Source organism: Camellia sinensis, chromosome 10, assembly GCF_055761805.1.
Source record: "Camellia sinensis isolate YWXY chromosome 10, ASM5576180v1, whole genome shotgun sequence".
NCBI classification, from domain to species: domain Eukaryota; kingdom Viridiplantae; phylum Streptophyta; class Magnoliopsida; order Ericales; family Theaceae; genus Camellia; species Camellia sinensis.
Genome location: NC_138970.1, coordinates 52,277,114 through 52,292,956, shown reverse-complemented (window position 1 = coordinate 52,292,956; position 15,843 = coordinate 52,277,114). Strand labels below are relative to the sequence as shown.

The 15,843-nt window shown below is 34.7% G+C and overlaps 1 protein-coding gene across 1 annotated transcript; it reads right to left on the bottom strand.

The window, feature by feature from the left end:
• Positions 1-5,060: 5,060 nt before the first annotated feature.
• Positions 5,061-15,251, bottom strand: LOC114323735 (BEL1-like homeodomain protein 9). Its single transcript, XM_028271387.2, has 4 exons — positions 14,091-15,251; positions 7,263-7,621; positions 7,045-7,105; positions 5,061-5,834 (listed from the first exon to the last, which is right to left on the bottom strand). Exons 1-4 carry the CDS (start codon positions 14,970-14,972, stop codon positions 5,346-5,348), a joined length of 1,791 nt encoding a protein of 596 aa, XP_028127188.1. The 5' UTR covers positions 14,973-15,251; the 3' UTR covers positions 5,061-5,345.
• Positions 15,252-15,843: the final 592 nt, after the last annotated feature.

Genomic DNA, 15,843 nt, shown 5'->3' with positions numbered 1-15,843 from the left:
AGCTTAATTTAGCTTAAGTCCGACATGTTTTTACCTTTGAAATAACCTGTTTTGGCTCTATTTTGGGTTGGTTAGTTCAGTTGAGGCTTGTTTTGCATAGTTATAGTATTAATTCCTTCACTAGCTTAGTGTTTTAAGGCTTTAACTATCATTGTTTTGAGCTAATAGCATGTTTTAGTGTTGTTTTGCACTTCATTTCAGCAGTCAAAATCTCTGCAATCTCCCTCCATTCTTCACTCTTTTGTTTGCTTTGAAAGTAGTTCCAAACCATTTGTTTGCCTAAGTGTGAAATTGAGGTGTTACACCTAATGGTTTAATCCCTTAGGGGATTCATTACCAATAGTGTAATGTCTCTTTCATGCCCAAAGCACCTTGTGGTTTGAGCCATCTTTCTATTATAGGACACTCATTAATGGACAAATCAGTTAAAGAATGGTTTTGGTAATTAAAATGAGTAAACAAAATTGGACAAGTAAAAGAGGCAAGATAAGTATCTTTTGTGTTGCATTGCATGTGTTCAAATCGGATATTAGTTTGAACACAAGGGAAATGAGACATTTCATACTCACAAGTGATGAAGTGTACCATTTTCCTTGGTCACCATTGCCCTTTATCATGCATGATAGGGTGATGGTCCTTTGGTCTCATTTTGCATTTATTGAACTTGCACAATTACTTTCACAAGCATCATGCAATGAAATTGCTTGATCGATGGTTTGCAAACCCAAATTTTGTCCCTCCTTTGATTTTCCCATGAAAATGAGAGGCAAAGTATGCAAATAATCTGTGAGAATACACTATTTTGCTCTGTCTGCTCTCTGTTGCAGCAAAAAAAGGAGTTCATGTCATCAGTGACCGACCGGCCACCACTAGCAGCCGACCGGCCACCATTGGTAGCCAACAAGCCCCCTGTCGGCCACCAATGAAATTTGCACAGTGTGTTCCTGAGATGGAGCAGAGGTATTCTGGAAGTGGACAGCTTTTTTGGTGTTCAAGTGTGCAAACAGAGGCTCGCAGCAGCAAAACGATGGCTTTTCGGATGGAGAAACCGAGCATGCATGCATCCCTTGTTTCCCGAGGTCGTTTAGTTAACTTGCCTAGTTAATTAGTTGTAGTTGATGCTTGCAAATGTTGCAAATATTTAAGTAGATTAGTTGATTAACTTATGTTGTAATTAATTAACTTAATTGCTTTGTAATTAGTTAGTTAAGTATTGTAATATTTAATTAACTTAGAGTAGTTAGTTAAATATTGTGTTGTAATTGTTAACTTAGCTTAGTGTAGCTTAGCTTATTCATTCGGACCCTCCTTTGCTAGTTCGTAATGTTGTAATAAGTGTGCATGCGTGTGTGTGTATGTTTTCCAATCCCACGTCTTTCTCCTTTTTATTTAATCGCTTTTGATGGTTAGATTAAGGATCATATTTCGATTAGCATATCGCATGCTTGCATCTATTTGTTTGTATTGCATGCACCGAGGTTTGGCGCATCATTCAAACTGCATTGCTATTTCAATATCTTCTTTGAATACATGTTTAATCTCATGTTGTTCAAATCAATCCATATGTCATATTAATAGCTGAGCCTATTAATTGCTTGTTGTATGTGTTACATTAGACATCTTGTATAGTTAGGATTATGCATCTTTCTAACTAGTTTCTGTTTTGGCTTGGAGTACTCGGTGAGTTTTTACGCTCTAGCATACTTGCATGAGTGTGAATGTTGCCATATTTAGCAAGCTCACCATGAGGCTATGTGCTTAAATGCTAAACTGCATGAATGTCTGTGGATGAAGGCTTATTGTTTGAATTGGAACGATTCAACAAATGCGCGTTTTAAGTCCACTTTGTTGTGGCAAACCCGTTTTGAGCCCACTATGTTTGGTGGCAAATCCGCAACTTTTAAGCCCACTTGAGGTGGCAAATTCAAACTATTTTCGAAAACAAACATAAGTTGAATTGTTCCAAATTGAGCAAACTAGTCTATACTTGCTTGTGCGCATCACATAGTAAGGTTAGTGTAAATCACAGGAATAAGAACGCATAATGTTTATAAAAACTCATATCATGATTAGTAAAGGCCGATCTTTGATCGGGCAAGCGGGGGTGCTCAATTCATGACCTTCCCCCTTTCGTACCTAAGTTCGCGAGCCGAGGTAATTTTTGTGATGACAGACACGTGGCCTTTAGCACGAATCAGGGTTTCCTAAATTTTTTCAAAACAAAATATTTAGGTGGCGACTCTGTATCTAGTAAAGCAGCCTAATTTTGGCATTATTTGATTTAAAATCGATTTTCCAAAAGGTTTGCCGGATTTGAACTATTTGGTGTTCATTAGTTTCACATTGCACTTGTGAGACTAGATTTAGAACTGCGGGAGTCCGAACTGTGAGGCCTTCTTTTCAAACCTTTTCGAAAGGCGGGGCGCGAGAAAAAAGTAAGTCCACAAGAATACGTGTCAAAATATTTTGTATAACTTCACTTACAATTTAAGAGAAAAAATCACTTAAATAAATTGAAAAAAATTAAACCAAACAATAACCCAGCCCTGTTTTTTCATTTGAACTTCTAGTTAATGATTCTTTATCAAAGTGAAAATATATGTAAATTTTTTACTTTGCTCCTTGTACTAGAAAAGTTGAATGCAGAGATCATTTTTTAAAATAAATTTAGCACGTAAAATTGCATTTTAGAGGAATGAGAGTGCTAAGAAAGATTAAAGTAGCGTTTGGTAGAATTTTTTAAATATAATTTGATAATAGAGTTATATTTTGAGTTTGTAAGTTTTGAAATTATGATTTGAGTGTTGAAAATTTGTTTGGTTATGAGTTTTGAAAAGAATTTTGAATTAAGTTTGAAATGAATGATGTGGCATATGATATTTAATTCAAAAACTTACAATTCATAACCAAACACACAACTCAAAATCATATTCAAAACTCATAAAAAAAATTTAAAAAATTCTGAAAATATTTTTTATTTAAAATATATATATATATAAATCGAACATTATTCCAGTCAACCGGTCGGACGTCTTGAAGGACGATCAAATTAGCCAAATTTTCCTACCTAGCAAGAGTTTTCAAAAGTGTGTGAAATTATAATTTAAAAACTCAAAATAAATAACACACTCAAATCAGTGAATAGAAATATGTTTGAAAAGTTTCTCCAAACACAGCCTGAAATTTTTTCTCTCTTTGAAAACTTCTGCAAGCACAGCCTGAAATTCTCTCTCTCATTTGTTTGACATTGACAAACTTTATATACTTTTCCCCCATATGAGAAATTAATTCTTTTAATTTGTTTCAGTTTGTGATTGACAAACATGTCCTCTCTTGTCTCTATCAACTTCTTGCACAAAATCACAAAAAAAGCATCAAGAAAGAAACTTGCTGGACAATATCAAATACCACTATCAAATACCACTGCTGGGAATAGAAGTCAAATTCAGGTATACGGATTCTCTCGCATATCCTCAAAGGATTCTTACGTGTCATCAACTATGATATGACACAACGTGGCACAAATCTCTCTTTGCTTGCATGTGCTATGTTCGTCGACCATGATCAACTAGGTTCATTGCTGGAAATGAGGGCTTTTATCCTCATTTTATTCACGGTTGATAGGATATTTTTTTAATCTTTTCCAATTAACGTCTATCTAAACTGAAATCATTTGTTACTGAAGATATATATTTGAGTTATAAATTTGGGCACAATTGATTTATCATCAAAAGAGAGGCACATTCACTCATCATAGCTGTTTTCATATAGAACCACTCTTAAATGACATCTGAATTGTGTTCTGACTGTCTATTTTGATTTTCATAATTCACTATAGATGACTACGCTTACTATGTTTATCGTTTAGTTAAGCGAATTTTTATAAAAAATGATGAATATTTATAATTTATATTTTTTAGTGCGTAGGAAAAAAATCGTACCACGATATTGGTAATAGGAAATTGACTTTATGAAGGTTGGGCGATGATACTGAAAGTTGAAGATGAATAATTCTAGGTCCACACCAGCAAGACTGAGGTTAGTAACTGCTCCCTCTGTCTGTGATGTCGTCACTTAGAAGGGTATTCTGATTCTTGAGTCAAAAACTCTTTCAAAAATGCTTAATTACTCTAATACTGAAAGCTATAAACTCATACCTTGATGGTGTAGCCCTTATATATATGGTAGGTGCACTGTCACCTTCGTAAATCTTCTTTCCGATTTAGGAATCCATTTACGTAACAAATATTCTTAAATTATTAATCCTTTCCTAGTTGGATTAGATTTTATTCCTTAGAAATCCTTCTTTATCCAACTTAGGTGGTCTCCTTTTAAAAATATTAAAGACCTCAAATAAATTACCAACTAAATATTATGTAACACATTTAAGTAAGGTCATACCCTATCATCCAAGGTCAAACTTTTTTTAATTTTTTTAATTTCTTTTGCTTGGGGAATGACTTAGAGAAACATCAGACAAATAATTGCACCCCACAGAAAAAAAAAAAAAAAAAGGCAAATTACAAACACCTCCCTCGAAATTTGATGAAAATACAGATTCTCTCTTGAGGTTTGAGAAATTACAAATTATCTACTAAAGGTTAAATTTGTATAACAAATTAAGAGAAAATCTGTATGAAAATAAAAATTTCAGGGGACAATTTGTTATGAAAATATAAAGCTCAGGAAACGGGATGTAATTTCTCAAACCTCAGGAAAAAATCTATATTTTCATCAAATCTCGATAGAAGTGTTTGTAATTTGCTCAAAAATAAATAAAAAAATACGAAAGAGGGCGTACTTGCAAGGTTTTGTGCCCTTGGTGAACTCCACTTCGAATCTACCTTAACCATCCAAACCTATTATCTTGCAAAATCAGTTGAAAAGAGTATTTGTATATTAAAATAAATTAATATTGATAATCACATAATTAAATCATTTTAATTTAAAAAAATTTGAACACTTTATTTTTGAAATTACATTTGCCATCCATATGTCATCCATATTTTCAAGATAAATCTAATCCGATCACATTATTGATGTCCGCCACCATGTTCACATTTTACCAAAACACTCTTCCGGCATTTTCCCTTGCAAAACAACAATATCAATACACTTCTATACACATCTAAGAGGGGGATGATAAGAATAATAATACACCCAAACCCAATGTATGAAATTTGTATTTACTGATCTCTATTTGCATGGGATAACAACATATTACACCATCAGAATGCACCAATCCTTAAAAAGATTTGCCGGGCTTCGAGTCTTCGATTCAGGCAGTGCATAAAAAAAAAAAAAAAACCACATCCAATCAAAAACCTCTCATCACTATATCATCATCATCCGACAAAATCATGCAAAAATTGCCCTCCAATAACATCTCTTCCAAACTGTCGATTCTGCGCTTCAAAACTACCACCCATTACATACCCCTCACTGTTTGGATCGAGACCAAAACGCCGAGCCGCATTGAGTGGGAAGGTGGGCTCTGATAACCCGATCCCATTATTTTGATGCAGTCCTAGCGTTAATGAGACACCCCCACCGCCATGATGGCGTGACAAGTTTCCGTAAGATAAACTCATTGGCTCTTCGGTTCCCATAGACTTATTAGGAAAGTCGTTTCTGGTCCTCTTGGTGGATGTGGATGGATTTTCAGAAGCCAGTGATGTGCCTGGAGGCAGATGATCACTCGGATCACTTGGCCTATCGACATTTTGATCATCTCTTTGCATGGATTTTTGAGTTTGTCGTGTTTCGAGCATGTGTATTTCTTCCACCATGGGCTTCCAAAGTCTCACCCTCGCATTGATAAACCAATTGGAAACCTGGTTACATTTTCAAAATGGGTCACCCCAATTTCATAAATCTGTGTTTTCAAATACCAAACTAAAATTTCATCTAGTAACACTGGTCCCAAAGATTACGTATTGTATCATTATATTCTCTAATAATTCATTTGTGTCGATTCGATTCCCTAGCTTAACCAAATTTGCATTTAAATGGTCCCATCGCCGTTTTCATCCAAATTTTATTGTAGAAGTAGGGGTATTTTTTTCCTCTACAAATTTAGACAAAATTAGTAGAGAAATTTACATGGAAACAATGTTGGGGACCATTTAAACACAATCTGGATAGACTGATTACCAATTGACACCATTAAAATAGGGAATCGATTTGAAAACAGAATGTGAACAAAAAAAATCTAAATGACAAATTTGAAATAAACAAGTCACTTTCATGGATTGTTTGGTTTGAAATGAATGAATATCAATTTGACATCATTTTGTATGAATATTATGTATAATTTTTTTGTTTGTATATCACTACTCATTAAAATGTCGGGGACCAAAATGAAACAAAACACATCTCTTTTAGAGACCAAACCTTGTCATCAAACATGGAGCACCTTAATTAAAAGAGCTAAGGGCATCCACAATGGATTTGTTAAAATTGTGTTAAAGTGTGTTATATGACAAAAAGTGTTAAACGTGCGACCCAAAAGTATGTGTTAAGAGTTTGTTAATTTAGTGAGTGAATAGTGAATGAATGGTGGTACAATGGATGTGTTGAAGGGTGTGTTAAGGTGTGTGTTAAATATATATATATGTCTATAATAAATAAAATAAATAAATAATTTAGTTTAGTCAAATTTCAAGCCCAAAAAAAAATCCCAAGTTAAAAAAAAAAAAAAAAAATTGCCGTTGACTAGTCAACCGGCCGGTCAAACCGTAAAACAAAACAACGTTCGCCTTCACTAGCTAAACGGCTAGCTGCAGATAACAAACATTTTAGCAAACATCACTAACACACACCACTAACACACCTACTAACAGCTCCATTGTGAGAGCAAACACACAAAATGACTTGCTAAAAATTAGCAACTGACACTAACATAGTGTTTAGCTACTCCATTGCTGATGCTCTAAGCGTGCACATTTGTGTCGTGTGTTAGTTTTGAATTGGACAAACTATATGAACTTGTCCCAGATATAAATCCTCTAAATAGGACCATAATAGAATTTAAAAACAGCACACCTGGCTTCGTGAGAGACCGGTCTGTTTTGCCAACATTATCTTGTCCGTGTCAGTAGGATAGCTGAAACATTGAACAGTGACTACAGTTAATGAATTCTTACATGTAGGTGATCATTTCTAAATGAAGAAAAGTTCAAAAGAATTAAATCTGAAAGTCAAGATATGTTCCAATGTGAAAATTAATTTTTGCACAATCCAGAAAACAAAAAATCACTTACGGGTGCAGGAAGTGTTCAAACAACCATGCCCTGAGCACATTCACGGCCCGCTCAGGAAGTCCTCTTTGGGGTCGCCAAACAGGTTGATTTTCAAGAAATCCCAAGTTGTGAACTGGTCTTTGGCTATAAAGGGCATCAGGGATACCAAGCCTTGGAGTTTCATCTTTTGGGTCATTTTGATCTTTGTTTGTAAACTGCAACTGATCAGTGATTGCATTCTTCAAGCTTCTGAAGTGTTTAGACATGGCTTTTAAAGCCAAATTTGCATATGGAGCTGCATTGCTGAGCCCTGCAACAGATTCGAAAGACGCTACAACTGCCTGCATCTGTTGGTAGTAATACTTGTACCTCCTGTAAACCTAATGGTGATGAAAGTGTAGTTAAAATTATTGAAAATGTCAATTTCACCAATGAGACAGATAAATCAGTATTTGATGGAAAAGTAAAATGACGAGTAATCACAGTGGATCAATTGAGAACAACAACAAAAAAAATACTTAACGAACAATAAGGAATAATTTAGAGAAGACCTAAGATGGTGAAATATGTGATGAAAATCATTTCGATCAAACAGGCAGCAACTTCGAAAATCATGACAGTTTCTAAAAACTATACACAGTTACATATATTAGTTAGAACCCGTCTTGAATATGATCAATTTATCGTTAAACCATCATATCTCTGATTTTATTGTTAGACCAAAATCAGAGATCTCTGGCTTGGAGTTTTGATCGAACAAGATATTGTGAGGTTTACTGTCTAACAGAGGATCGCTGATCACACCCTTGGTAAGGATATTAAATTTCTTTAACTATGCTATGCCTAGAGCAATAACTTAAAGCCTTTCTGAACCAAGGGGTTGGTTCTTGGGGATCTCCGAACCAATGCTGTTATTTTATATGATGAATTCTTCCCCCTTTTCCTTGGAATTGTTCATGTGAAAGCATTCTTTTGGACAAAGTAATATCACCTCCTCGGCCCATTTTCCCCTAAATAGATTTGTGATCAATCCAATTAATATCAACATAAGAATATCTTGTGAGGCTTAGAATTCTGTAATCCTCCAAAAATCTTTGAACTTTGCTTGATTCTCTTTTTCTAATTTATTTTAGCTATAGACATACAAGAGTGCAATGACTGCAACCACAAGCTGAAAGCAACCTACAACTGCACCTCTTACAAATGCTATTACCACAAGTAATTTACAAAGCTAATGTCCCCACAACATCCAATACTTACAGATCACCACAAGTAATTTACAAAGCTAATGTCCCCACAATCAACAACATCAAAACTCGATTAGGAGGAGAATTGATTGGTTGGTTTCATCATGCCCTCAACACATTCTTTTTTGATATAACCCAAGTTGGATGTATTTGAACTTTTTTTTACATCAATAGATTTATTTTTGCCGATCAAAAAAAATAAAAATAAAAAATTTTACTACTGAAACTTACACCAATCCCACTATTATGACTCCACATAATCAATTGGAACATGTTGAAATATAAATAATAACGGTAAGTTACACTAACCTCCCTTGAGTTTTGAAAAAAAATATATATAACTAATCCTACAATTTTCACATAATTACATTGATCTCCCACTATTAACAAAGAGGTAAATGGAGTTAAACAATGGTGAAATTACTATTTTACACTCAATATCTCTCCCTTGCTTCCCCCCCCCCATCCCAATGGTTTCTCCCTATTCTTTCTCTATGTGCGGATCCCATAAGAGTTGGATCAAGACAAGGAGGCAGGATTAGTAGATATAGTATATTGTTTTCTTTTTATTTTCAAGTAGCACAAACATGCAACACGAAAGAAATATAAGACAACTTTCAAAAAATGCAAGACACGATACACCTAAGAAGTAGGAATGACAATTTAAACCCGGCCCGACGGGGACCCAGACTACCCCGCCCCGATAAACCGGGTTTTTTTCAAAAATTACCCCCCATAGGGCCGGGGCTGGTATTGAAAAATAGATCCCTAACAATTTTCGGGCCGGGGACGGTGATAGGTTCCCCCACCCCATCCCGAATCTATCCTCGAACCATCCCCATATGTATGTATATATGTTTAGATCCATTACTATTCACTCTCTTCTCTTCTCTTCTCTCAGTCGCTCTCATCTCCCCATTCTCATTCGCATTCTACCTTCAATCAAAGAGGAGACTGCCGCCGCTGCCACCTCACCGCTCATCTCTCTCTCTCTCACTCTCACACAACTCCATCTCCGCCGATGATCTCTTACTCTGCCACTACCTCTCCATCTCCTCCGCCGCCGATCTGCCATTACCTCTCCATCTTCTCCGCCGTCGATCTGCCACTACCTGAGTTGAAACCCTAGGTAGAAACCCTAGCCGCCGTCGATCTGCCACCACCTCCACCTCCACCTCCACCTCCTCTAATCTGAGTTGAAACCCTAGGTCGAAACCCCAGGTCGAAACCCCAGGTGAAACAGATCCACTCTCTTCTCTCTTCTCCCTCTCCTCTCTCTTCTTCATATTCGTTACTGAATCTGGATTTATAGATATTTATTGAGGTTTGTTTAATGAAGTGAATTTTTGGGAAAGAAAGAAAGCCAGCGATTCGTTTTCTTTCCCAAGTTTGTGATCTGTGTGTAGAAAAATATGTCTAGTTTTGTAGGTGTTCTTGTTTCTGATCAATGGCTTCAAAGCCAATTCACATAGGTTGAACTTCGAGCCTCAAATCCAAGGTATTATTGGATTATACTTGAATTCTATTGTTGATTTGATTTAAGGAAGTTAGCTAATGGTTTCTATGGCAAAGCAATTATATATTAACTGTGTTATTGTTGAATTTGTAGTTTGTTTCAATAAAGAATCAAAATGGTAAAGTTAAAATTGGGGATTTGCCATCCTTAATGGTGAAACTGAAAGCTTTTAGTGAGCTGTTCAAGTACACAAATCTTCTTCATCATCCTCTCCAATCTTTTCCATCTTTCTCTCTCTAAATCCAAGCTATGTATCACTCGTCAATGGCTACTGCCACTTTGAACGCTGCAGATGCCAAAAAGATCTCACGGTGGGGAATTTTTAGGGTCAGGGAAACCTGATCCTTGTTAGGGGGTGGAGACAGGGACAGTGATAGGTTCCCCATTGGGGATCGAGGCCAGAGAAAAAGGAATTTTCACCATCGGGATCGAGGACAGGGAGTGTGATCCCTGGCCCCTCCTCGGCCTGTTGCTATTCTTACTGAAAATAAAGTAAATGCAATATTATTTTATTTTAAGGATAATAAGTGTGTTGTGTATGCATGTGGATCATATGTATGTATGTGGATTAGGGAGGCTAATTTGAACATTTAAAAAATTTTGTAGCAGAAACCTTTAATTTTATTACCCCTCATTATTGGATTGGAGGTGTTCGGTAAAATTTAAGGGAACATAATGCAATTTTATCAAAATTGTGGGGTTGACTATAATTTTTACAAACCTCGGCGAAGGTCAACGTAATTTACCCTTAAGAGCTTAAGATTTTAAATGAACTGACGGTTTAACAATTCAATAGATTATGTGTTCTATTGCCCAAAAAATATATAATACTTGCACGTATTTGACCACTTCCAAAATAAAGTGTGTTCACACTGAAGGGTCTTAAGCTTTTTAAGCAAGTTGGCTGTATTACAATTCAACACCTATCACCAATAAGAAATGTAAAATGATCACCTTGCAAAAACTTGGACTTGTTATCTCATCTTTCACCTTATATCTCATACTTGTGTGGTGTGGTATTTGGTTGGGCTCACAAGTTGCTCTACTGGAAGATGTCCTTTGTGTATGAGTGCAGTGTAACAAGGGGTTATTTTGTGTTTCATTTTGTTCATTCATCTTTGTGTGTTTAAGTTGGTTTCTTGCCAACTCGCTTTTCCTCTTTGGGGACATTATGCATCTTGGTTATGTTTTTTCTTCTAGAGCAAATTACACCAACCGTCCTTATAATTTGGGACTTGCCTCACTTTGATCCATGGCCTTTCAATTATGATACATTTGACCCTAAATTTTGAATCTCGTTCCAAATAAGGACAACTAAACACATTGTTGCTCCATTTGAAAAGAAAAGTCATCATACAACTTATTTTGTGTTGGTTAGCATATATGATATTTGAAATATAATGGCCTTTTTTTTTAATGAATAATGTTTAAACTTTTTTTGTTATAAAGTTCTGTTTAGTTTGGTTTAATTTTCAAAATCTATTTTCAAATTTTTTTTTTAAGAAACTAAAAATTAAATTGGTGAAAAAAAATTAAAAATACATCAATTTTATCTTTTCAGAGGGTAGAAATAAAATTTTAAGATAATTTTTTTATACTTATTTTCGTTAAATTAGTTTTTATTTTTTCAAACGTCAAACATAACAACAACTTTTATGCCATTATTAAACCAATCCATTAAACTCCAAAATCTAAAATTAAAAACATTTCCTATATTAAACATATGGATTATACAACAAAAGCCTAATAACCATCTATTATATGATAACCATCCAAAAATAAATGTTCACAATAAATACAATCATCCATTACATGTAACCATCCAAAAATATAACCAAAAACCAACACCCATTACATAATCATCATCCAAACACATACTAAAAATAATTTGGTAAAAAGTATAAAAAAATCAAAAAATAAAAATGTAAAAAAATTATCATTTTTATATAATTTTATCTTTGGTGAGTATAAATAATTTTTACAAATTTGAAATTTATTTTTGTCGAGATAGTTTATATTTTATCAAATTGACGATTTTGCCCTTGAAAGGGAGTAACAATGTCTTCAATTGTCCTTATTTGGAACGAAATTTAAAATTCAGGTCAAATATATCACAATTGAAAAGTCAATGACCAAAGTGACACAAGCCCCAAACTACAGAGACCGTTAGTGTAATTTGCCTTTTTTTTTTAAATTTTTTTTATCAGCAAACTAAAAATTTTAATAAAAATATGAAATTAAAGGTACAAAAAAATGAAACGCACTGAGAGAGAGTTAGAGAGTACAAACTCTCTTACTGCTGCAACTTGTATCCACACAACCAACCCTTCTGCCTCATGAGTTTTTAATATTAAAATAGCAAAAAAGAAAAAGAAAAAACAAAATACATAAAAAGAAGAAAAAGAATAGTTAAGTAGATCTTAACGTTTGATTATTATTAATAAAATATTACTTCATTATGTCGAGCAAAATAACAAATTCACGAAAGATTAGTAGTACAAATTAAGGATAAATTGAAAGAAAACAAGTTTAGATGGTTTGAACATGTATAAAGAGGACCTACAGATGCAACAATAAGGAGGAGTGACATACATGATCACCATAAATGAAAATTTATGAAAATGAGAAGACCTAAACTAACATGGAATGCAACAGTAAAAAATTTAGATATATTTGTTTAATTTAACTGAGCATATACTTGACAAAGAGAATGGCAAAAAAAAAAAAAGATTATGCTATCAACCCCACTTAATTGGAACATAAGGCTTGGTTTGGTTGTTTGGAAAAGGACCATTGCTTGATTTTTAAATTAATGTATACTTCTTCAATTGTATCATGTTCATTATATGATTGATCCAAAGGAATGTACAGTGTTTCAAACAACAAATTACATGTGTTGAAACTTTGGTCTATTTGTCAGATTTACTATTTTCATTTCTCTTTTTCTTTTTCTATTTTTTTTTCCCCCTTAAGAGTTTCTCTTATGTGCAAGCTTTGCTTATCAACCAACTGAGATTCTAAACTCCACATAATAAAGAGGAGAGAAACAAGACCACAAAAGAAGAAATTCACTTAACATTGTACTTTGCCAAGTTGGTAACACCTTGTCAAATCATCTTCTTTAGGCTTTGGAATAGCATTATGCTTTCCATACACACTTTTTACGCAGTATAACTCTTTTCAAATGGATTCCTTTAATCACTTTATGCACACGTTATACCTCAGGTTTATTGCCAATGTCACCAATTAAACCTGTTTTATTCTAAGGTTGCCAGGCACTTTATGGCAGCAATTTTGTGCATATATTCCCTCTTATCGCCTTTATTTTCCAAAAAAGACACTTTGTGATCTTTCTATAACCCCCATCTACCCCCAAAAGACAAGCATCTAGTCCATAAGGAATACGCAAAGTTATAAATTACAAAGAAACTATCACCCATAAATGATCGAAGTTTTTTTTTTTTTTTTGGTGTAAATCCGAGCTTTTTCCACTATTAATCCTGAGTACATGGAGTAAAGTGGATATAAATAATAAAGTTATCCATTTTCTTAATAGCTTAAGTTCTACATTAAGACAATATTTAACTATTTAATGTGGTATAGAGCAGACAGTAGATCATGGGTTTGAAATTTACCAAAGTTTAAATGCTTTTTTTGCCAATTATTCATGCAACAGCACCACAAATGGCATGCCAGTATTGACAATGACTAACTCAGTACTTCAAAATTTTACTTAATTGGACACTAGCTCCACTGTGCAATATTCTTGGGGACTCCTAAAAACCTAACTCAGCAAGTCACATCTATGCGTAATAGTTAAAACAAACATGCTGGGCTAAAACGCAATTACAAGAATTATTACACATATAGGATTTCAGCTTTCGTACATGCACAAAGCCCGATCACAGAATTTGTGTCCCATTCTATAATTGATTTCTGTATTAGTAGACTTTTCTTATGACTTAAGAGTGAAGAACCGACACTACAGTTAAATCGTTAGAAGCTAACATTATTTAAACCAATTAAACTGATAATCCTTACACTTAATCAGACAATAAAATTCGTGATCTCTTTAGAGAAACATACCTCATTCAGCATAGAAATCAGCCTCGACTTCTTCTTCCGCTGCTCGCCGCTAACCGACTCCTCAACAACCCCACTTCCACCCAAATTCTCCACCGGAGCATCCATCAAACCCGAGTCTTCGGTGATCTTTTCGGCGTAAATCCCCAAACCCACATCACAAATCTCTTCCAACAATTGCTGTGCAGGCTTCAAGAACCTCGACCCCTTCAGAATCGACCCATAACCCGTAAACGGCCCGAGAGGGACCGAGCTCCTCGACAAGTCATTCGCCCCCGAACCGCCGCCGCCGCCGCCACCAACAATGCTCGGAACAACATAGACACCACCGGAGACCTTGTCAGTGAAAATTGAAGACTCGTATCTTTGTGGATTGAGTTCTAGAGGAAGAGTGCTTTGGTGGGTTTGATGGGAAGAGAGAGATAAAGACAATGGTTCAGGTTTATACACCACAACTTCATCACCATTAAAGGACTGATCATAAACTCTAAGGTTTTGAGGGGTGAAGAGAAATGGGTTGTTGCTAATATCATGAATTGAGCTAGGGTTCATGTGTAAAGAAGATTGTGGATCCATATAGATGTGTTGTTGTTGTTGTTGTGAAGTGGAAGATGATGAACCTACATAACCCATCAAATTCACACCCTCTCGTTTGACAGTTGAATTATGAGTTGGGTTTGGCTTGGTGGGTTCATCCAGAAGTGGGTTGTGGTTGTTTTGGTGGTGGTGGAGATTGGCGCAGGATAGCAAATCGGAGGGGAAGAGAGATGGATCGTAGAGAGGGAGTAAACCTGCGCACCCGGAGGGGTCGGTTTGGACGACCACTCTGAGCTTATCTCTTCTGCTTTGTTGTGGGACATGGTAGGGTTCGAAACCATCCGCCATGACTAAAGACTAGACTATACTTTTGGAGAGAGAGAGAGAGAGGAGAGAGAGAAAGAAAGTATGGGTTGAGAGAGAGAGAGAGAGAGAGGTGGGACTGATATGTTGGGGGCTTTAATAGAGAGAGAGAGAGGAGAACAGTGAAAGAGCTGTGGTGATGATGAAATGAAAGGGCATCATGATCTTCTGAGCTTGCAAATATATGGCAGACCTGCGCAGGTTAGCAGACAAGACCGAAGTACTCCACCAAGCGCGTGTAAACGAAAAATTATCATATAATGCGCCCCATATTATACACCATACGGCCGTAAATCAACAGGATCGTTCGTGAATAACTTTAGGTCAAATTTGGCATACTTTAAATAATTCATCTTTTTATTTTTTTATATTTTTTTATCACATCATTTCTCTATTTTTCTATATGTCTTTTCGTAAAAAGATAAAAAATATTTATTTAGATTATTTCAAATAATCCCTTAAACTCAGCTCGATAAAAACTCCTTCAAAATTAATTTGTTAAATTTTTTTCAGCTCGAGCTGGAGTTTAAATTTGTAAACTTTTTAATAAACAAGTGTAAATATCCTAAAACTCAGCTCATTTATTATTTATATATTAAATAATGTAAAAATATGTATAAAAAATAAGATAAATATGTTATTTATATATTTAAAAAATATAAATATAAATAATAGTTAACTATGGATAGTCTATTTATATAATAGTAGTAATAGATATTATTATTTTGACAAAATATTAACTTTTTTTTAGAATGTTTATATATATTGTATATATAATTGTATAATTAAAGTTTTAATTGTAACCTTAGTCTCATACACAAGTATGAATTTGTAAATTTTTTAGCTTGTTAAAACT